Raw genomic sequence first — 23,725 nt, 5'->3', positions numbered from 1 at the left:
ATACTGTATAGGCCAGTGGGCAGCACAGATCACCCTGGCACCTTTCATTTGGGCCAGGTACTCTCCTTCCAGCAGCGAGTCTCTCCTGATGCATCATGCTAAACAAACCTCCTTAAACTGGATGGAATATACAGTGCATAGTTTACAAAGCCAGAACTTAAGAAAGTTTACATCTATACAGACAAACCTATACAATTTTTTTTATCATAAAAAAAGTTCCCTTTTCCTTTTTTTGCTCCCTATTTCATTCGCCGACTTCTCTTTTGTTCTAACTCTTGTTGATCTCTGTGCTTCGATGAAATCAGTACATGATGAGGGGTGAGTTAAAAAGTCAGATTTTCTGAAATGTACAGTAAGCAGTTGATGTATCCTCTTTTTGTCTCATACTCAGCTCCTATGGTTAGGATATATATATATATATATATATATATATATATATATATATATATATATATATATATATATATATATATTTAATATTTATATAGTATATTGTTTTTAATGAATTCATTTTTGGTTGCGTTGTGGAAGAAGAGAAATGAACATACATCGAGATTTGTTCTTTAGGCTCTACCAAATTAACTTTTGACATGTGGTAACCCATTTTCTTTTAATACCTTGTTTACGTGAAGTTATGAACAGTGACAGCCAATTTTATAGTAATGTGCTAGGTCAAAATCAAAATCAAATAAAAAATAAAAGATCCTCTTTGACCCAGGCTCGTTGTCGGGGAGCTTGGACCCTGGGCTGTACAGCAGTGTGGGCACTGTGGAGAGCTGTGTTAAAGATACGTAATGAGTGAATCAGAGCACAGTAAATTTAACAGGACTTCTTCTCGGTTTCTTTTCATTTCCCTTCCGTGCTGTGCGTGTTGCGCTCAGAAGCCGGGGCTGTCGTAGCTGCTGCGGCTGTAGTAACTGTGGTGGCTGCGGGAGCGACTCTTGCTGCGGCTCCAGCTCCGGCTCTGGCTGCGGCTCCGGCTTCTGCTGTGGCTCCGGTTGTGGCTTCGGTTGTGGCTTCGGCTGTGGCTTCGGCTGCGGCTGTAGCTGCTGTAGCTGCGGCTACGGCTGCGACTAGACCGCGACGGGCTGCTGTCCAAGCTGGATGACGAAGGACTGGGACGGTAGTACGGGATCGGCCGCTTCCGAGCACTAGGGAAAGGGAGGGGGATGGAGTGTTAACGGTTGACATCGGACAAGTTTGACGAGTAAGTGTCATGGTCAGGCCTTTGTCTGACACTAATGTAAAACACATGATGTAGTATGACAATATTTAGTTGGTTGAGAGCAAATCAGTGTTAGGTTACATAAGTGGTAGACTTATGATCAGTACAGGATCTGAAAGAGAGCAGCTATATGGGTTGAAAAAGTCCAAGCTGTTTAATCACACAAATGCATGTTGTTAGTTTAAAGCCTAGGCTTAGATTGCATTGTTAATAGCCACCCTGGAAGTGCTTCCTGTAAGGTAATGAGGTGTTAGTTTCCAAAAAAAAAAAAACTCTTCTTCTCAGTGGAGGCCAACACCCAGAAAAATCAACAGTCAACAGTGTGGGGAGAGATAAACACTATCAAGGTATCCCTGCTTCTACAAAGTGTGTTTCACCTTGTCATTTCAGCAGCGTGTAGATAACTTAGCCTAATATAAGCTTTTGTCTTCTGTATCTGCCACGGGAATCCACAGCCTGTGCAATAGAGAGATATCCACCAAAGTAAACCTTGATAGCCTTTTTATCTCTGTATCCCGGTGTTACAACATTAGTGCATAACCGCAGAGGGGTGTAGCTTTAGAGTTGGTGTGAGTTTCTGAGATGAAGGAGCAGGAAGGGGACAGAAAAATAAAAACAGGAGGAGGCCAGGTTTACTCAGGGGAGCTCTGATGGTTTGCTGTTCAGCCGAGCTTCAGGAGTCGGACCAGTTGGATCTTGCTGCACGGCAACTGTTACCAGGGTAACTAGCCTGCAGCAGCTCAGTTCAGCAGCATCCCGTTTTCTCTCGGCGTCAGGACCTTTAGGACTGAAGTGAAAGATGACAAGGTACACACATTTCACATATGTCCATTAACACTTACATGAGAGGGTAGAGAGGTGACATGGAGAGTCATTTCTTTCCACCAGAGGAACACTTTTCACAGGGATGTGGGAGTTTTCTCTCTATTTTCTTATAACTAACTAAAAACTATGATTCAAGTGCAACAAGCCTAAAGAAGTTCCTTTGTAAAAAAGATCAAATGATGAATAAGAAGCTATCAAAATACATGTACTTTTGTGATAAGATTTGATGACGAGTTTTATAGATATGTTAACTGTAATTCAAATATATTTTCATCAGCTGCTCCCAGTATTGAGGAGCCTTGGAAATGGTTATCAAGCAATTCATTGATTGATATTTAATGGAACAAACAATATCATAATGATAGAATAACTAATGGAATAAACAATGCTATACAAACAAACAGTACAAACCAAATAAATCAATATAGATTTCTCTAGACCTTTATGAAATTAATAAATGTATGTATCAATGTTATGCCGTTATTCCTATCCTATGTACACTCAGTTACCAGTTTATTAGGTACAGCTGGCTAAAACATACGCAGTCTGATACAAGTTTCATTTACGTAGGTTCTAATGCTTAGTTTTTGTTCAAACTGTTTTAGAGGGTGGTGTTGATTCAACTTTATAGTCATTTTGGAGGATGTTGTTTTTTCAGGGCTGAAAAAAGTCTGCATGTTTTTCGGGTTTTGGGGTGGCAGTAGCTAAGTCCATAGGGACTTTGCTTGGGAACTGGAGGGTTGCTGGTTCAAGTCCCTGTGAGTACCAAGTACAGAGTGTGGACTGGTAGCTGGAAAGGTGCCAGGTCACCTCCTGGGCACTGCCAAGGTGCCATTGAGAGTGTGTGTATTTCAGGCCTGTGTATAATAACTAATAGAGTGAAAAAAATGTAATTTCTCCTTGCGGGATCAATAAAGTATATGTTAATCCTAAAACAAAACATTTCATCGTTTTTTATGTAGAATTAGTATTCTCTAGTGTTAGACTTGACCATCACTCAAAGATATGGTAGTAAAGGACAGTTCTGCTCTTTGCAGAAATCCATCTGGAACAAATTCCCTAAATTCCTAAATTGCATGTTTGCACTGTTGTAATTTGCAGCTATAAAAGAGCGATGTTTGCCCCAGCATGATTTTTTTGATTGTCCTTTTTTCATCAGATTGAGTGTAACATACCTCTGGCGAAAGTGCTGTTAATTCCAGACCTATAATAGCTGAAGACAAAATTCAACACAAACCGTCTCATGGAAGCTGTATTAGTCTGTGCTCTGCTGGAGAGAGTCCACACAGTAGAAACATTGTAACGTATGATCTAATGTAGGTATGATCTAATAGAAACCTTTCAAAATATCGGCAAAAAGATAACTTATAGCAGGAGGTTTATGATGCTGGACAGCTGTGTTACCTGGTGATCCTGCGAGCCTCCATGAAGCTGGGTGAATCTCTTCTCCTCTTGCGAATGGGCGAGTAGCTGCGTGAGCGGCGGCGAGCTCGGCTGTCGGTGTCGGAGCGGTTAGGGCTGTCCTTCTCTCTGCACAACAAACAGAACACCATCAGAACAACAGCAACAACAACAAAAAAACACACGAGATCCCAGTCCAACTACAAGCTTAAAGAATAGTTTGACAGTAGTGTCGCATTGCCAGACTTTCCTCCACAGCGCTGCGGAGGAGGGTCTGGCTAGCCCACACAGCATTCCTGGATGGGAGATAAACGTGCTCTGGTTTATTGGCATTTCTTTAAACCAATCACAATTGTCTTGGGAGCCGCTAGCCGCCACAGAGAGCATTGGCGCCTCTGCAAAATAGCCTCAGGAAGGAACTTGTTTTGGTGGAACATGTGTACGTTCAAAAGTAGTTTTAGTCGTGCAACAGAAAACTTGGATTGGACAAATAGTCTAGCTAGCTTTCTGGATTTACCCTGCAGTGATCTGAGGAGCAGTTAACCATAGTCCTCAGAAATCCACCGGAGGTTAGAATAACAACACAAAGAAAGCCGAAGGTAATGGACATCCGGCCGAAATAAAAGACATCCGGCGGGAATTCCGGCGGCACGGGAACAATCCAGGAAGTGGAACGTCATGGATATAGACTAGTGTGACCGTGAATGCGGTATCACCTGGAGTTGTTCTGCCTGCTGTGTGGGGACTTGGCTTTGCTGGGGTCTCTGTCTCTGGAGGCGGAGCGCGAGGATGAGCGCCCGCTGCTCCAGGAGCTGCTGCGCTGCCGGAGGTTGGGTTTGCTCCGGGACTCCTCTTTCTTCTTGCCCGACGTGTACGGGTGGCGTCCTGGAGATGCCGACGGGCTCCGGTGGTGTGCTTGACCCCGACTGGAGCGGTGGTGACGCTTGGAAGAGTTGCCGCCTTTTGTCCTGGGGAAATTGGGGGGTATAATACGGCAAATGTCAAACAATTCTCCCTCAATGGCAAAGCCAAAGTGGAAAGATGTCTGCTACATAAAGTCCTACAGCTAGAGCCAAATGGAAGTATTTGCGCTTACCAGTGATGGGATGCAACTAAGTACAGTTACTCAAGTACTGTACTTAAGTACAAATTTGAGGTACTTTACTTGAGATTTTTCTTTTCGTGCCACTTTCTACTTCTACTCCGCTTCATTTATCTGACCGCTTTAGTTACTAGTTAAGATAAGACAAAAAAAGATTTTTGCACACAAAACACATTTTATAAACACAGTTTATAAAATACGATGTTTCATTATAAATTAAACTACCCAACAATATACAGGCCTACAAATCCAGCTGAAATGATGAGACGATTAAACACAGAACAGTTTGGATCGTTTCCCGTTTCTAAAATGTGAGAAGTTTCCTGCATTGAGTACTTTTCCTTTTAATACTTAAGTAAGATAAGATAAGATAATATAAGCCTTTATTGTCTCCTATAGGAGAAATTCGTCTTGGGCAGTCGAGAGAACAAAGTACATTTACCTGATGATACTTAAATACTTTTACTTGAAAAACATTTTCAGTGCAGGCCTTTTAATTGTAACAGAGTATTTTACAGTTTGGTATTAGTACTTTTACTTAAGTAAAGGATCTGAATACTTCTTCCGCCACTGGTGCTTACTTTCTGTGGTGACGAGAGTTCCTCCCTCTGTGAGTGTGGTTGTGCTGGGAGTGGTTTGAGTCGCTGCTGTGAGCAGGGGAGTGGGAGTTCTTATTCTGGCCTCTCTGGCTCCCTCTCCTCCCTGTCGTCTGGGTTACGGAGCTCCCTACAGCTGTGTTCCTGCCATCCACACTCCCAGCCTCTCCTGCGGTGCACATCTGTCCCGTTTGGCCCCTGCTGGGGGCGCTGTGGAGCTTGTGCTCTCTCAGCAGAGTGGCCTGGATGCTGGCAGAGTTAGCGGTCAGCAGTCGGAGCTTCTGTAGAAAAAAATGATGACCAACAAAGGAAAAAAGAAAAAAAAAGAAAAAAGGACAATAAGAGAATTAGAGTGTTTTCAGGTTGGTGATTGAGTGCTACGGTGTACTTGCCAAAAGAAGGTAAACATCTAAAAGAAAAAGATCTAGGTTTTCTCCATTTGGCTTATAGATAGTCCTCTATGGTGCAGCGCATGCAATACTTGGCATGCAAAACCATAATGAGTTGAAGAAATCATAATCGCAAAAACAAACAAAAAAACTAGGAGGAGGAGGAAGAGAGGGAAAAAAATTAAAACAAAACTGTGAACCAAATCAGTTTAAGAGCAAAGGCAGAAAATACAGAGCTATAGATTTTGTAGAGTAGAAAAGAGGACTTCTTCAGTGTTTTTTTGAAAGTAATGGTTAAAATAAACGAAACAAAACAGAAAGAGAAGACAACTTGACGGAACATCACAGAAATGGAAGGAACAAAATAAAGATCACAATTATTGAATCAATCGAATCAGAAAACAAATCGTCTGCTACTCAATTTTCTCTTTCTGGATTTTTTTATTCCTGTAGACAATTGCTGAGATGTGAACAGCGACCCATTTTCTTTGTTTTTTTTTTTAATGGTTACTCTTGTTTAACTCCCTTCTGGTTAACATCCACTTACCAATAAAGTGGTATTCCCTCCTTTAGTAGGTAAGGTATGAAGAAAAGGGAAAAGTGGGGCAACATAAGTGCATCATTAGATTCACAAAATGCAAGAGAAAAAGACACAAAACCCTTCCCTGCCAGTGACTCATGAGACAATGCATGGAAATCAATGGAAAAGAACTCAAAAGCAAAGAGGAAAACCACAATGTGCAGGGAATCCCTCACACAGAGAGTAAATCCTCTGGGCCCAGCCACCCTCCTAACATCAGAGAGCAACTGGCTGGCGAGAGTTAAAGGTATTTTCTTTACCATATTTCTCTCCATGTAATATCTGCCATAGGGCAGGAATTATTTTACTGCCTGCCATGTTTACAGGCTAACTACCTTAGCTTCTACTGGTTACAATCAGTGTTTGTGCTCACGGGCTCCTTAATACGGGGTGCTTATGGTTATCACAATAGCAAACTTATCTCTTAATGTAGTTCCAGGGAGTTGTTGCTACATAACAACAGTGAGTGTTAGGTTTTTACATTTGTTTCCGGTTCAACCAATCAGAGGTTAGTTTTTGGGTAATTGACTAATGTAGGAACCCCAGAAAAGCATTTGGTTAGTGAAAGGTTTGTAACGTTGCATCTAACTGATAAAACAATAAGAATGTGATGGGATCCTTTGGGATTTTAAAATGAAAAGCTACTTTTAGAGTCATGAATAGACTCAATTACCGTGAGTTTAGCAGTTTTTAAAATGACCACTGTCGGGCAATATTCTGTATTTTTCTTATTGTCAATAAATCCCACAAACAGACCAAAATCAACAATGAATTGATCCCACCAGGATAGCTTGAAATCTCTTATTCCTCTGTGCCATGGAGCTCCAAAGATTATTACATAGTGAGCCACACTGTTGCATCAGGTGACTTGTTCCTTCATTAGCATGAACTGTGCACTGTAGCTTATTTTGAGACAACACACACTCACATACAGTATACAGACTGTCCTTGAGCACCAAATGTGTGTAAATCCGCGGCTGAAAATAGTCCCCAACAAATGCACTATTAATTTCTGTTTAAGTGACGTTTGCTAAAAACTACAGTGCCCAGATGTTTTAGGTAATTACAGAGCCTTACCTTGAGCAGCTAGCTTGGTAGTTGCTTGGTAGTCAAATGACTTTTCCATCAGCCTCAGCTGTACTTTGTGTAAATTAGCTTTTCTAATTAGCTAATGTTAGCATGCTAACATGATGGTGAACATTACACCTGCTAAACATCAGCATTTTAGCATTGTCACTGTCATTTTGTTAGCATGCCAGTTAGCATTTAGCTCAAGGGACCATTGTGCCCATAGAGTTGCTGTTGACTCTTAGTCTTGATTAATAATAAAACTACATATTTGTGACCCCTTTTTTATTTGTTAAAATATTACAACTTCAGTGGGCACGAATAGTGCCACAGACATAATAGCAAAGTCAAAATAGTATTGGCAGACTAACACATTTTTGGTTTCGGTATTTTCAAGGGATTTGTTCAAAATAAGAAAAACACGTAATGCAAGCCTTATCCCATGAGCTGCATATGGTAGGGGGTGAGCAAAAATATATTCAAAACCTCTCTTTGAAGTATTCAACAAAACAAAATAGAACTTGGATAAGTGATTCAATGGGAGTTGGGGACTGAAACTTGTGATGCACAGTTATACACTGCTAATTGTAAGAAGATCATAAAAAGAGGGTAAATCTCCAAAAGGCCTTTTGTGTGAAACCAAATACAGCTGGCTCTTGCGCATGCATTACACTGTGCTATCTGAACTGCTTCGTAAGCTAAGATACAACAAAAGCACCGACTGGTTGTTGCAGAAAGAAGAGCCGTTCTCCACTGGAGAGAAGACAACTAAGCGGTATAATAAGAAAACACACAACCACTGGTGCTTATGACAGTTGTTAGAAACAGTCGTGGAAATCAATATGGTGAAAATCATAAGACGAATGTACTAATTCACCAACAAACAGAGAGAAGCTGGACAAACAGGAATGCATTCTACCAAAAACAGAAAGAAAACAAAACTGGAGAAAGAAATGGACCTGGAAGATAGAGCGGGATATTGGACTTCAGAATGAAGTTAAGGAGGAAAGAGAAAAACCAGAGCTCTACGTAATCCAATCATAATTGATGAGGTAAAATCAATTTGGTTAAAGACCATTGGTAAACAACAGAAAGAGAGAAAGAGAGAGAGAAAAAGAGAGAGAGAAACATTGACGTCACTCAGGCTAGGGTGCTTGTCACATTCTCATCTGCATAAAGATCACGTGCGTAGGCAAAGCGTTACCTACCTTCCATTTCAATCAGTGACACGTATGCAATATCAACAAAAAAAAGGAAAGAAAGAAAAAAAGAAAAAAAGGAGAAAGGAATGTTCTCCGCAGCGAAATGGGAAAAAGACAATGACCTCTTTTAGTATTAAAGCTACATACTGTGTCCAGAGACTAAGGAGAAACAAAACAAACCAAAAAGTACAAAGAAAATTAGAGGGGGAGAAAATAAAAAGAAATCCAGATGGAATTTAAATCAAACTAAAATTAGAAACAAAGGATGAAATAAACGACATGATTTGCTTTGTCTTTTTCGCTTGTACAAATGCAGCCATATTTGTATCAAAACGGGGTGGGGTGGGGGAGGGGGGGACAGAGGTAAGCGGATAGAGTTAACTGTCATATTAGTGGACATCCATGGAGAGTAGAGTAGCTAGGAGGAAGGGAAAGGAAGGAGGAAGGGGGGAGGAGGAGGAGGGGGAGGACATGCAGAGCTGGCAGATGTGAAAGATATGTGGGAAGAAAAATGCCAGGACAACAAGAGTGAGACGTGAGTCACACATTACACAGATGAACAAGTAGGAGAGGAGGAGGGAGGAGGTGGGGAGGTAGAAGAGTGTTGGAGGGGCAGTCACTGCTAAGATGGACAACTAGAGAGTCAGCACATTTGAAAGGGACCCCAGTCACATTTTGGCCTGGGTCTTCTTCAGTATCAGCATTCTGTACTTTTGGACCTCAGTCCAACTTTCTTCCAGGCAATATTTTTTTATTATTATTCATTAATCACTATAAAAACAGCAACGTGAGAAAGAGAGAGACAGAAAGCTTAAGGCACTTTGTCAAATCCGCTGGTTAAACTGTTAGCGTCAACAGGGAGCTTACATTCAAAATGGCTTGGGTCCCTTTAAAATAATGTTCAAAAATGTGTGAGTTGTCCTAGTTATTTTCAAGAGTCCATGTACTTGTGTTTGAAGTGTTTGAAGACATCCATAAATAATGAGCAAGAGGACGACTAGCCCGGTTTGGGACTGACTCTTTCACAGTGTTACGAGACTGTCCTGGATGCTTCCTATTTAAAAGCTTGGGGAAGCGGCTGTGCGCTGCTCTTTATCAGAGGTGGGAAAGTTAAGCACAAACTAGCCAGACTATTTAAAAAAACAAAACACTTTTGATAAAAGATCAATCTCATCTTTGTGCAGCTTTTCAGAGAACGTTTTGAGTGTGGCGTCTCCTTCGACACATCCTGGTGCAACAAGCCATACTGGACCCATTATTGTCCCCTGTGGCCCCGAGGTTATGTTTGCATTAGTCTGATTCACCGAATGTAGACTGCGTATAAGCCTGCCATACTTTGGAGGAAGCTCGGCTTGCTGCAAGTCTTATTTATAGTCTTAGTTTCTCTAATAATCTTAATTTTTAGATTTGAAAAAATTCGCATTATTTTAATCCCAATTGGTCAGAACTAAAGAGATATATAGAAATAAAGAAACATGTCAGACTGACTTACAACCTTCACTGTATTTTCCCCTCTGCTGTAGAGTGTTTTACTAATTTTCCACAGACAGTTGGGTTATGTGCATCTTTGCACACTTGCAGGGCTAGTTAGCAACCAAGTCTACTGAAAACTAGCCCACTGAGACCTTCGGCTGCCTCCTTCTCCAGGTTGTAGTGGTCTGTCGAGTCTCCCGTAAACACGCTCTATAACTACATACGGTTGGTAGGAAACCAAAGTTGCAGTAATTGTAATTGGCCACAAGGAGCAGTAAGAAACCCATTCCACACTCAAAAACAAACTTGTACAAGCTGCAGAAAGCTAGGATTTATGCTCCAATGAAATTAGTTTCAGTTAAGAGAGAAGGCTTCAAGGAGAAGGAGTAATTTGTTGGTTTGGCAATTGAAGGTCTGCGTAACTTCTCCACCTCCGCAGTGCACAGCTGTTTCCCCTAGCTTCTCTACGGGAAGCATCCCGGAGTATCCCCCACGCAGTGGATGAGACAGTTCCAAACAGGGCTAGAGGACGACTACAGGAACACAAACTGAGATGATAGATAGACAACCAGAGCTGCTATACAGAACATTTGCTAAACCACACAACTGCTGCAGTAAAATCAAACTTCAGTTGGATCCAGGATCTGTCACACATAACCATCAAACCATCAAAGATTTCAATTTGGGGATTATCATGAGACATATTTTAGCTTTTGGTGGAGATTAACAAAAATGGCAACTTATGCTACAAAGATTCTACTTAAAAAAATGTAAGCCAATTAAAAGCTCCTCGTTCACTACACCGCAACTGAATGGCTCAAAAGTACGTGATCAAACAGATCTCCCCGTGCCATTTTTCACAGGCCTGAGCACATACTGTAGAGTAGAAACAAACACCAGGGACAGAAGAGACACTGCCACCTAGGGGCAACATGCACATCGACATGGGGTAGAGTAAAGCAGTAGAGAGGAGCATATGCTGAACTCCTGGTGGTTTGGCAGGAGCTGTTGGACGCCTGGAGGAACAGAGGATCTATCACTGAGCAGAGCATGTGCTTGAGAAGTAAGACAACTGTATTGACAAGAAGAAACTATTACACATACCCAGTTAACCTACTTGGTCCAGTTCCAAAGCATTTGAGTGCTTTTTATATAAACGAGACAGAAAGATTTGGGCATTTTATTCATGGGTAAATACCACTTAAATTGATAAGGAAAAAAAGAAACAGTAATGAATAAAATAAGCAGAGAGAGAGAGAGAGAGAGAGAGAGAGAGAGAGAGAGAGACCAAATAAGACCTCACATGCAAGCTGGTTTAGAAAATAGAAGACATCAGTTCTCTGGAGAGTTTACAGGGTGTTTGCAGCCCATTTAAATACTTATTTAGCACAGAAAGATGCTTTTACAAGCAATCCTTTCATTCTAAGTGTCTTTTGTTTTATTCCAGCATAATGGCTGTCATCGTATGTAGATCTATAGCAAGGTTGTTTCCATAATAGCAGAAAGGGATTTAAAACTCAGTGTCTTTTTAGGTAATCAGAGACTAACAGAGATGCTTATTTTTTAAAAGGGCCAAAACAAACAAGGAGCAGTTCCAAATTGAAAAGGTAGAGAGGAGTGTGTAACACTTGAGGTTTTAGGAGCCTATTGTGGAAAGTATGTGCTGCTGCTTTTTATTTTAAGTACAGAGTTGCAACCCTTTCAAAACTCTGAGGGTCCACCCTGTCCCATGATTTGGATTCATTTGCATAACATAGTTTAAGGATGTGGCTTGTCGCTATCGAAGATGTAAAATGCCTACATAAAAACAAATCAAATAAAGTGAAATGCAATTCACTTTGTTATATGTATTTCCTTTTTACGCATGCATTAACTGTCATAATCAAATGAAAACTGTATGTATGTAGAATATGATGCACTTTCATTGGACCTCCTCATGAAAACCTATGAAAATACTTTGCCTTTAGTACTGGCAGGTCTACGCTGCTCTCTGCTGGACAACACTGAAATGCAATGCATCTCTTCATTTTGCTTTCTGTGACACAGCAAAATGAAAAATATAAAACGTATTTTTCATATTTAAAACCCTGTTTTTTCCCCTCTTTCTGTCAAACTTCAAATGTTTTCAATGACTCATCTTGAACTCGGGGCCGGTAACATTTATGTATCCAATCAAATTGATTGAGGCAAATAATCAACCCGCCAATCACATAAAAACAAACTTTAATGTTAGCTTATTTTTTATTATTTTTATTTAACCTTTATTTATCCAGGTAAGTCGATTGAGAACAACTTCTCATTTGCAACAACGACCTGTCACATTCACCCAGTTCCCCATTCATACCTGGAAGCTGCCCGGTACAACCACAGTCTGATCTGCTGGCCACTGAGGGGCTCCACTGGAGCTTTTTATTGGGGGTGGGATAAGGGCCTTGTTCAAGGGCACCTCAGTGGTGGGAATGATGGAGGGACAGGTGCTGCTCTTTCACTTCCACACCCAGATTTATCCCACTCACAAGCTCGCTTCTCTAACCTTTAGGCCACCACTGCCCCAACTTGTAGGTAGCTAGGAGAGCAATATCTTAGTAGGTGTGTGTTTGGATTTCATTTATTTCTTTCTTTGTTTTTACTTAGGCATTTTAAATCTTCCATACAGCCCAGCAAAAAACGGCTGATACCATAGAGAGCCTCACCTTGTTACAATACATTTTTGCACGCATGGATCAAGCGTTTCCACAAATAATTGGATTCATCAGTTCAAGGAGAAATCGTAGATTGGTATCACTTTAAAGCACCATCAGATTCTAAATCGTGATTTTTGCACATGAACATTGGATAATTTTGACTTAATCTGCCGTAAAACTCTGAAGTTCTAATTCCAGATAGACACATTTTTCTTTGATATTTCTTCTAGGGCATGGACCTTTAGGGGGGAGAGGGGGAATTGTCATGAAGTAGTCATGCCTGTCCCTGGCTCAACTTTTGTGTCCTATGCCCTAGCAAGCAGCCGCTCAGAAGAAACAAAACATCTTTTTGCGTATTCATTTGGAAATATTGTGTGCCAGTGCGGCTCATATTTCCATCCGAGGTTTGGTATGCTAATGTTGTGCTTTGACTCAGAAGATGTGTGCTGAACAGAAACACTAGAACCTTTCTTCTCTTTGCTCCCTCCCTCTGTTTCCCGGCAAACAACAAAAACAAGATGGCAGAGGAGTCAAAGAGAGCCAGAAAGATAGCAGCACAAGCGGCAAGTTTTACACAGGACAGGAGTGTCTTTTACACGTCAAAAATAATAGTCAATAATAGAAACTGGCCTACAACGTAGGAATAACTGATAACAGAATGAAAAAAAAAAAAAAACCTTTCAATATCAAATAAGGTGAAAATTCATGTCAACCAACACAAAAGGAGCAAGATAAAAGTCATTTGTAGAGACTTTGGTAGATACCCTGGGAGTGGGTGGGGGGAGGGTGGGGGTGTGGGAGCAAAATAGAGGAGATTACATACATCGTGCCCTTTCTCGCCGTGGTTGAGTCTGCCGGCCTTGCCGTTGCGGCTCCGCTGGGTGTGGTCTCCGTTGTGCCACGCGGCGGGGGTGTTGGTGCCCGGGGACAGTGAGGTGCTGGACGCCTTTTGTCCGTCCGTCTTGTGCTTGGAGTTCAGCCTGGAAGAGCAGAGCCACACAGCAACAAGCTCGGTTAAGCACAGCCAAAAGAAAAGGTCATAAATTGTGACTGTTGTTGACCTAGATCAAGGCCCAAATATATCAAAGATCTGAAAGTGAATTATTGGATAATCAAAATGTCAAAATTCTTTACTGTAACTAGTCCTTTAACCTACTCGATGCAAAAAAATAAATGAATAAATATTCATCACACTTTAAACCTACTTCCTGTATTCGATGCAGAGGTGCAAAGAACAAGAAAAAAGCTGCATTGATTTTGTTAGCAAAACCTTCTGTGCATCTTTATTGTTATTGCTGCAGCCTAGCAGAATTTCAATTCCTGCTCCAGTTTAATTTTCTTTTTGTTTCCATTTCAACCAATTTCCCATTATTTCAACCCTATTTATACAGTATATTAAAATATAATAGATTGTTATTCATTTCAAATTGAACTGCTACTGCAGATATTATGGATTGCACACAAATTCATACATTTCTCTATTGAAATCACACAGGTTTGCAGATTACCATACTGTTTTTTTGTTTTGCTAAAGAATTAACAATGGCACAGATGTAGGGTAAACCCTTGTCTCTGATTGGATAGTTCTGCTCTGAGCATACATGTGATTAATTATGTGATCACCTGAGAGTTGCTCTTATCGGGGAACGCCACCAATTTTACACATCCAAGTCTGTTTACAGGTCTTGGGGAGGACTACTGCACATGTGAAAAACTAAATGTATAAAGTCTTCTGTGGCTCCAGAAGAAGCTGTGTGAAGTCCGATAAACTGCCTCAAGTGATGTCACTTGTCACTTAAGGTCATTCATTCTTCTTGAGGCTAGCGGCGCAAGCCTATATTAGATAGCATAAATAGCATTTATTAAAACACATTTGAATCGCTGCCTGAACTGTCAGCAGATGCATTGTGGGTAATGTAGGTGGCAGGTTTTGACAAGGAAGAAGAATGTGTGGAATAAAAAAAGACGATATATCTGTTCTGCTGCGACGATGCTAATGATTTCTGATCTTACTCTTTTCTGAAAGTAGCAGATTTTTAAATGTGTCTTATTTTTTACACTGCACAAAACTTTTTCCCTAATTAGTTGGCTCTTTAGATCATTCTTAAGTGAAATTGTTCAAAGTTTGATAAAATACAAGCTAAGAAACTTTGTAACGTGAAGCACTTTGAATTGCCTTGTTGCTGAAATGCGCTGTAAATACGCTATAAAGTTGCCTTGCAATAATATATCATAAAATAAACATTCTGTCATTTTGTGCGTGCATGCGTGTGTGTAGGAGTCTACCTGGCAGGAGATTTGGAGGTGCTCCGAGTGGACGACAGGGAAGCGCTTCGGGAGCTACAGCAGCTGCCTTGACGCTGTGAACTCCTACTTGGGGTCTCACCAGGGGACCTGATGGATGACAACCAACACACACACACACACACACACACACACACACACACACACACACACACACACACACACACACACACACACACACACACACAACACACACACACAACACACACACACCCACACACACACACATGCGCGCATACATATACATACATAAAGCCATGTGTATGTACACGTACATCACGGGGACACACATGCAACAGCGAGCTCAGTAGTCAATCTTGTGATATGTAAAACAGTTTGTGCACTGCCAAACTATTTCAATATATATTCTAATCAAGACACAGTGCAATGTATGGCATGCCAATTGTGTTGAACTTAGATACTGCTTAGGAGATGCACCCTGTGCTTTATAGTCATTAACATTCTCTGAGAGTCTGAGCCTGAGATAATGGGTGTAAAATAGCAATATAAATTTATGAGAGACTTGACGTGATTCCAATTGGATTGAGACTAATGTTCACTGTTTGTTTCACTGTGTGCAGAGGACACATTGTGCTTACTTTTCCACACTGCATACTGTATACTAGGGGTGGGGGGGGGGAAATCGATACAGCATAGTATCGCGATATTTTCAATGGCAATACTGTATCGTTACACAGACGCCAAGTATCGATCTTTTATTATGGATGTGTTGGTCAGTTTGTCTGCTTGACAATCCCATTTTGCAGCAATACAATTGAAGTGAGAAGAACAGAGGACTTTATCTTTCTAGATAAAAACAGATTGACAAAGTTTTCTTTTGGGGTTATAATTTGATGTTGTAAGGAAAGGTAATAAACTCCATTATATCACAATATGTTTAAAATTACAATTGTGTTGTATAGTGACAATATCGTATTGTGGGGCCTCTGGTGATTCCCACACCTACTGTATATGCACATCACATTTGACTGATGATGAATGTGAAACTGTTCTACTGGAAAAAAACAGACATATAGGTTATTCAGCTCAACGTTGACATGTAAATGGCATTCGAGTGATTCTATGTGCCTCTCACCTCTTTTTCTGTTTGTTCTTGTCTTTGTGTTTGTTCTTTGGGCTGCCCGACCTGAAACGAATTTCACACGTAAGATAGCGAAGCAGTGTACTTTAAAGCATGGGAAACACACATTCACACCCTTTTGTAGAAAGGAAACTCAGTGTACCACTCACCCATATGGATTGCATTGTCTTTTGAACAATCAGTAGGCAGAAATGACAATAACACACACCTTACACATGTTATGCGCGTTAAAATGTATTGTTTGTTTTCTTCTTGTGCCATACACACCTGTATCTCCTCTTTTTCCTGGAGCCAGATGCAGATCTATGAAGATAAAAGCACCACAATCATCATAATGATTGAGGAACTGAATAATTGATATACAGTATGCAACAACTGTGCACCAGGGTCCTGTTCCAAGAAGCAGACTTACTGAGTAATCTGGTTAACCTTTCAAGATTTACCGTTTTAAACAGAAAGGGGTATTTTTACATCCATGTGTCCATGTTCTAGATTTGAGGTGGTTCGGGGAATTACTAAACTCGCTTCTGGAAATAAATTCTAGGACATCGGAGGTGGCATTTTTGGACAAATGCCGGAGGCTGAACCCACAATCTAATCTGTGCTATGTGCCATCTTTGTTATTTACTTTTTAAAAATACATATATTTTCATTTAAACCACAATAAGTCTCTGAAAGTGCTTCCAATGCCGTTGAGACCCATTCAGAGTTATAACTCATGCACTCAGTAACATATTTGTGTGCATGACAAATATGCCTCAACATACAAATGAAAAGTGCATTTTACACACACAGACACACAGAGCAGTGTAAGGGTAAAGCTCCCAGTCACAGGCTTAGTTTGGTCACGGAATATGAACGTGTTCAAGTCACTGTGAACAGCAGGATCATGTATTTTCATGTGCCGACTCTGAATGGAATATTTCAGCATGTATTTCTGCACTTTTAATGATGTGCATGTAACCAGTCTGAATCACATCCTTATATGCAGAAATGTCCACTGGGTGCTCTCACATTAGACTCTTCCAGTTGGTATTCTACAGGTTGTGAAAGTCACGCTAATTGTGTTTTACTGCTGGCTGTAGAAGATGTACCACGTATTGAGTGTACAGTACAGGCTGGCCACTCGGTCCTCAGCGTTCGACTGACACCTCACCTCCATATCATTTCACCCTGATTGCAGTTTCCATGGTGATTAGTCAGACCGGTCTGTGAGCTGTGTGCTGCTATTTTTTCCTGAAGAGCAATCCATCCCCCTGCTGTTTTACACACCATGCAGTGGAGTGGGAGGCAGTGGCAGCACAAAGTGCTTTGATTCACTGAAAGGGGACTAATAAAGCTGTCACCGTAATGTATGTGGCTGCTATGTGTTTCAGAGCTGTGGCCCCAGTAGCAGCCTGTGTTTCCCCACTGGAGGGAGTCCACTAGGGACTGCTGTATATGAGAGGAGAGCTCATTATTCTTCTCTTCTCTCACACACTCTGGTCACAGCTAAATCCCTCACCTCAACTTTAAATACAAGGACACAGCAGTAAAAAACATGTGAGGCAGGTATTGCAGCCAAATGGACACAAGCCCTATTATTTTAAGGTGAGGTATATATAGAGCTCAACAGTGACCGCCCACTTCTTTTAAAAGCTCTGTTTCCGGAAGTGTTTTTCCCCGTTCAATATCTCTATTGACGTTTCATTAAATGCTTATATAAAGAGTTTGAAGCCTGGAACCAAGCCAACCAGCTATCGTAAACCATTAAACATTTGATTTGGTGGACGCCCGGATATTCTCAGTTGGTATAACTCTTAAGATTTAATTTATTAATATAAATACTTCGTAAACATCAACACAGTAACAACATTTCGGAAAGTGTGTATAGAGGTTTACTCCTTGACGCAGCGGGCCCGTGTTCGACTCCGAGCTGCGGCCCTTTGCTGCATTTCATTCCCCCTCTCTCTCCCCTTTCTTTTCTTCAGCTGGCCTGTCAATAAAGGCCTACAAATGCCCATTTGAAAACGGCAAAGAAGGCAAAGGTAAAATACTGTGTACGGAAACGATCATAGACTTAAATGGTAGAAGTTCGCTCTAGCCATTCGTGGGTTCACGATAATCATTTTCATGGTAACAGGGAGTTCCACCTATCAGAGACGTCGCTGTTACACTTAGGATTGTGGGTAGTGTAGTATTTCTCCATAAGATTGCGAATTAAACATGTTTTTCTGAAAACAAGATTGATTTCATTCAGACTTCTGGCTTTTACAGGAGCAAAAGACTTTCGTTTCACAAGCTGGGAGCTCGTGGTCACTCTACCTTGGATGGTTTGGACGTTATGGCTGATAATCAAAGTCCTTATGGAGAAAATGAATGGGATTTTTACTTTGGGAACCACACTATTGAGCTCTATTACAACGAGCGGGGGTATGAATGTTTAGCTCCTCCTAACGCCTTAAAGGCACCTTAAAAAAAAGGGAAATAAGCATCAAGGGAGGATGGCTACTCTCTGGGGAAGAACCCTGCATTCTGCCTCATCGATCCATTATTCATATATCAACAGTACCTGCAGTGCAGAGCAGCTGTGGTGTGAGGCTGGGAGGGAGGCGTGGGGATGAGGAAGGAGAGAGGATGAGGGAGACTTGGGTGTGCGTGGATGGATGAGATGTGGCAAACAAGAGCGGGGCAGTGCAGTGATGCTAAGCAATTTGGTGAGAGGCTCATTTTTCTTGTGCTGTGTGCCCCCCCCCCCGTACAGGCTGGGTTAAGAGAGCAACATATTTACCCCACGCTCCCCCAAGAGTCAGGCACAGACATGGAGGGCACTCTACAATTGCTTATTGGCGTTAGGATATCCAAAGGCATTGCACAATAGCTTTGATGATGAACTATTGCTTTGTTCCCTACTTCCTTTCATCCATTCTCTTTTTTTTTGTCTCTCTGCCTTTCAGTCTGCTCTTCCTTGAATCATGTCTTTACTCATTTATTTCTTCCCTTCCTTTTTCTTCTTCCCTTTGCCCCTTTCCTTTTTCATTTACTTTCAACCTGTCTGTTTCCTTTCCTTCTTCCTTTTCTTTTTCATCTTGTCTTTCTTTTTCATCTTGTCTTTCTGTCATTCCTCCTTTTTTTTTTTTTTTTGTATTGTTTAGTCTTTCCTTCCTACTTTCCTTTTCTCTTTCCTTCGTCCTTTTATTTTTCATATTGTCCTTCTGTTCATCCTTTTCTTTGTATCTTTATTTCTTTCCATCTTACCATCTTTTAGTCTTTCCTTTTGCCTTTTCTTTTTCTCCGTGTCTTTCCTCCATTCCTTTTTCACTTTTGTTTTCTTCCTATCTTTTAGTCTTTTTTCCTTCCCTTTATTTAACTTCCCATCTTTTTTTACTTTCCTTCTTCCTTTTCTGTTTCATCTTGTCTTTCTGTCCTTTTTTCCTTTTCATTCATATCTTTCTTTCTTTCTCTCCTTTTTCTTCAAATCTTTCTTTGACATCCATCCATGTGAATGTGACTGTTGATAAACCCTTAAAAAGCCAGTTTCTTCCTGGTGATGACACACACACTCACACACAGTATGTACTGTACACACTCACCTGTCTCGCTTGTGTTTCTTCCCACTCTTTTTCTTCTTCTCTCTGTGAGTGGGTGAGGAGCTGCCAAACCTTTTGGTGGAGAGAAGGGAAGAATTTGAATGCTAAATGAGCCTCAGATTGCTGATAACTGGCTTTTCACTCATCATTGTGTTACATTACATTGTATTACACCTCAGAGGGGATCATTGTCAGCAAAGGTGACGTCTTTTAGTAGCTCAGCTGATCTTTCTCACCGAGGCTCTCTTTGTCCCCAACTCTATTCATCCCTCTGCCTCTCTCTTCTGATTCTTTCTTCTCTTTAGCATCAATGTGCCATTTCCTTCTCTCTCAGTCTCTCACTCTCTCTATTTCCTTTGCTGACTTTTTCAAAAAGAAAATGGAAGATGAGCCTATGCTTTGCTAATGTCTCCCTACAATTCTTACCCCCGTCTCCACAGTTGCAGTATCTGATGGCTCGTTAGCAATATTCAAACCAACATAATTGGAATTCCGTCTCACAAAACCACAGCGTAATTATTCTGTCAACAAGGTAGGAAAAAAGAAAAAGGACAAAAATCAAACCACTTCATAAGTGGGAGCCGTTTCCACTCACCGACTCCTTCGGCGGCCAGATTTCTTCTTCTTCCTTTTCTTTGGACGAGGGGATGGAGAGCTGCTTGATTTCCTCTTCACTCTGAATTGGCCACCGAAGGAGAGAACAAGAGGGGGACAAAGATCGAAAGCAAGATCCAAAATAAGAAAAGGCCGAAATGACTTATAAGTGATTGTTATTATAATCATTTTCAGAAGTAACGCATTTCAGATTATAGTCGTTTGCTGCTGTGCAAGCCGATAAGTGTCTATTTTCTCATTTCCCCAATCCTTTCTGCCATACCATGCAATATATCACACAATGGAAACAGGAAATGACACTTAATCTATTTTGTCAAGTAACACATTCAGAATGCCCAATCTAAATGATCATCTGCATTATGGTTTTCAAAGATGAATAATAATGAGGTGCATGCTGTTACTGAGTGGTGGGAGTGTTGTTCAAGGATTTGAAGAGCATTTTTATCTTGAGATCAATTTCATGTTTATGGCTATTACCATAGGAAACACCCAGAGGCCATGTTAAAGGAAATAATAGGTGGCGGATTTGATGCACAACTTGAGAAGTCAGAGCTGGTCAACACAACACCATTATACCGTATGTGTGTTTAAAATGTGTGCTTTACCGATTGTCACTGTGGTAATCGTGGTCATAGTCTCCGTCTTCATAGCCAACCAATTCAGGGTTCTCTTCGTACCCGTCAGGCTGATAGTGCAGGTGGTTGACCCTAAAAACACAAAAGTCAAGGATCATAAATGTGGAGAGTGTGTGAGTATTGTGAAGAAGAGGAGTAACTGTGGTAAATTGCAAGCCCTGGCCAAAAAATATTTCCACACTTTTCTCATTAGAGACTTGCCATGCTAGCAGCTCTGTGAGGTGTAAACGGGATTTATGGTTCTGTGGGGGCTCCACGCAGAGCTTTCAACGTAGCCTATGTAAATGGACTGATGTTTATACTTATGCGCTGGTGTGTGCGTCAATCTCTTTAAGAGAATAGCAGGGCTGGCATGTGTGTGTGCGTGGGGAGAGTGTGGTAGAGAGAGGGACGGCGAGTAGCGGCTCTGGAAGCATAGTGAGGGAACAAAGTGTCTCCCCTGTGTTTTCTGACCAAGGCCAGCAAGCTGTAGCAGGAAAAGTTAACCCTCTCCTTGATTTTATGTTGTTTAAGGAGAAGGAGAACCCAGAAATAGGAGGAAATGCTACGTTACCAAGCCACGCTCAAGCGGACCAATCACAGTTGTTGCGGCCTGCGTTGCCGCGACATGTAGTTACACTAAAGCTCACGTGCAGATTTCTAACAGATATAATGTTCACTGTATTCATTTTGTGAGTTTGCATGCTATCTAGTTATAGCCTCACTGATTCTGCTATCGATATTTTATAGTTTAAAAGATAAAACCATAGCATAAACCATCAAACAATCTTTATACATATCCCTTAGATTTTTGTTTTTTTCAAGCATTGCGTCCAAGATACATACTAAGTGGGACATTTTACTGTTGAAAAATCCCCTTGTTAGTACTCTCTGGTGGACAAACGATGTAATGGAGACAGTTTCTAAATGATCTCAAACATAGTTCCTGTACTGCAATTATTCGTTACTTATTAGCTGACATATACACCACCTAATATGCAATAATCGGATATTGGCCGATACATCTGCCAGATTGATTTATTGGTCTACTAGCTCTAATAATAAAATTTGCAAATCACAAATTCAAATTCTGACCAGATGATGGCGCTAGATGACAAATCAAAAGGATCACCAATTTTATTATAATTCATCATGAGGGGAAAAAGAACATCTCTACCAAATATCATGTTAATTCATCCCAGTTGTTTTTACTCAAAACCACAACTGTGAACCTGCTGGCTGGTGCTACAGAAAAAGTCAGGGGATCACCAAAGTCAGTGGGATTCATCCTCAGGGGACCAGGAATGTCTGTAGACAATTTCATGGATATCCATTAAATAGCTGCTGAGATATTTTGGTCTGGAACAAAGTGGTGGACCAAACTTGCTCTCCCTAGAGCTCCGCTGCAGTCTAATGAATGCACCTAGCGTGTATCTTCACATCTGGCACCTACCTTGGGTGCAAAACAATAAAAACAAGAAGTCAAGCATATAAATGTGATGCTCACACACTAAACGTTTTTTGACCCTGTAGTTGTATATCTTCCCATTTGTTCCACAGACAGACACACACGCACAGTATTGTATATAAAGACAGATGGCAGCAGCCTCCTCCCTAATCCTCCCTGCCCCTCTACCCCCTTCTCTCTTATGTGGCCTGCTCTGATCCACCAGATCTGACCTTGCAGGCTCCATGTGGGCTAAAGAAATAAATATAAAAAACACACCACACTGATTATTTTTCCCTCGTGCAGTCCTATCTCTTTGACCTGGTCACGTCCCAGTGTTGTTACAAATCGAGCAGTCTCTGGGCTTCCTGGTACTTATAACACAGAGATGTAGCAAATGGAAGTACTTTGTATATGTAGAGGTTATTTGGATAAGAGTGATAATGACAGAGACGTAACTTCCATAACTAACCATGCCGCCTCAATTCATAAAAGGGAGATGAAAACAGGCAGGAGTAATGAGATGAAGAGGCTGAAGCGACACACAGAGAAAAGAAAAGTGACAACGCAAAGGATAGTGCACCTCTGGTAAGGAGATCAAACACACATGGGGCACACTTTAGATCAAGAGAGGAGGGCTAGTGTAGAGATTAGGCAACAAAGCCCTTAACTGGCTGAGCACCACTGGTTACAGCAGGGATGCCAAGCCAGAGCAAAATAACCTCACTTCACAATGAAAGTGTAGGAGGAGTTACTCACTAAAATCTCTTTACACAGTATCTTCTTAGCCCAGCTACTGAATAGAAAGGGGCTGCTAAACGAGCAGCGCTGGGTGATTGGTGGACTTTCTTTGCCCTGGGTTTTACTTACAAACTGCAGACAATACTCAGGGCTTAAAATACCGCAAACTCCTCTTTTTATTTTACATACTCTTTGGAAAAAAGTTCTAGAATTAAACATCAAAACATGTTAAATATTAGATATGGCACCAAAGACAGCTCTTTGTAGTGAAGCTGCACATACAATATTTATCTATCGCAAAGAATGAGGCCGCTAGCAAGAATGAGAATTCATGTAGGGTTAGTGTGTTAATAATACAGCAATTTACACAGCTTTTAAACATTTCTTATAAGACCACCACTCATTTGGAAAGCATGATCTGACAACTTTCAGGATGTGTTGTTTTCTAGATTGATTTAAATATGTGAAATGCCAGAAAAGGCATTCACACGCTTTAAACATTTGTTTTAGCTGAAGACTAGTGTCCCTGTAGGGCCGGGAATGGAAGAATGCCAAGAAGAGAAATTAACAACGATTGAAACTATCTGGTAGCATGCTTAGTCATTAGAGATAAATCAACGAATTCCCCAATCGTGTCTCTAATCTCTTAAATGATGCCATGCTCTAATATGCTGGAGACATCTGCCCGGCCTGGTCGTGATCAACACAGTGGCTCCCTAATTCAGCCACTGTCCCTGGGACCTGGCAGTGATGGACTACGGCCAAGGCCCTCCTCAGGGCTGCAGCAC

At 41.1% G+C, this 23,725-nt stretch overlaps 1 protein-coding gene across 2 annotated transcripts in view; it reads right to left on the bottom strand.

Moving 5' to 3' along the window:
• Positions 1-500: 500 nt before the first annotated feature.
• The window catches only part of srrm3 (serine/arginine repetitive matrix 3), a 91,020-nt gene continuing 67,795 nt past the window's right edge, over positions 501-23,725 (bottom strand). Inside the window, exons 4-15 of one of the 2 annotated variants that reach the window (XM_028595438.1) lie at positions 20,741-20,842; positions 20,116-20,196; positions 19,524-19,592; positions 16,219-16,254; positions 15,946-15,996; positions 14,832-14,939; positions 13,369-13,525; positions 5,135-5,430; positions 4,168-4,419; positions 3,455-3,580; positions 1,862-2,012; positions 1,076-1,151 (exon numbers count right to left, since the gene is read on the bottom strand). In XM_028595438.1, the coding sequence (XP_028451239.1) occupies positions 1,862-2,012; positions 3,455-3,580; positions 4,168-4,419; positions 5,135-5,430; positions 13,369-13,525; positions 14,832-14,939; positions 15,946-15,996; positions 16,219-16,254; positions 19,524-19,592; positions 20,116-20,196; positions 20,741-20,842 (1,429 nt within the window). In that variant the 3' untranslated portion in view covers positions 1,076-1,151. Of the gene's footprint in view, positions 1,152-1,861; positions 2,013-3,454; positions 3,581-4,167; positions 4,420-5,134; positions 5,431-13,368; positions 13,526-14,831; positions 14,940-15,945; positions 15,997-16,218; positions 16,255-19,523; positions 19,593-20,115; positions 20,197-20,740; positions 20,843-23,725 lie in introns of both variants that reach the window. The other variant, XM_028595437.1, reaches the window with a different exon arrangement.

The sequence above is a fragment of the Perca flavescens genome, chromosome 13, assembly GCF_004354835.1.
Source record: "Perca flavescens isolate YP-PL-M2 chromosome 13, PFLA_1.0, whole genome shotgun sequence".
NCBI classification, from domain to species: Eukaryota; Metazoa; Chordata; class Actinopteri; order Perciformes; family Percidae; genus Perca; species Perca flavescens.
This window is presented reverse-complemented; position numbering and strand designations above follow the sequence as displayed.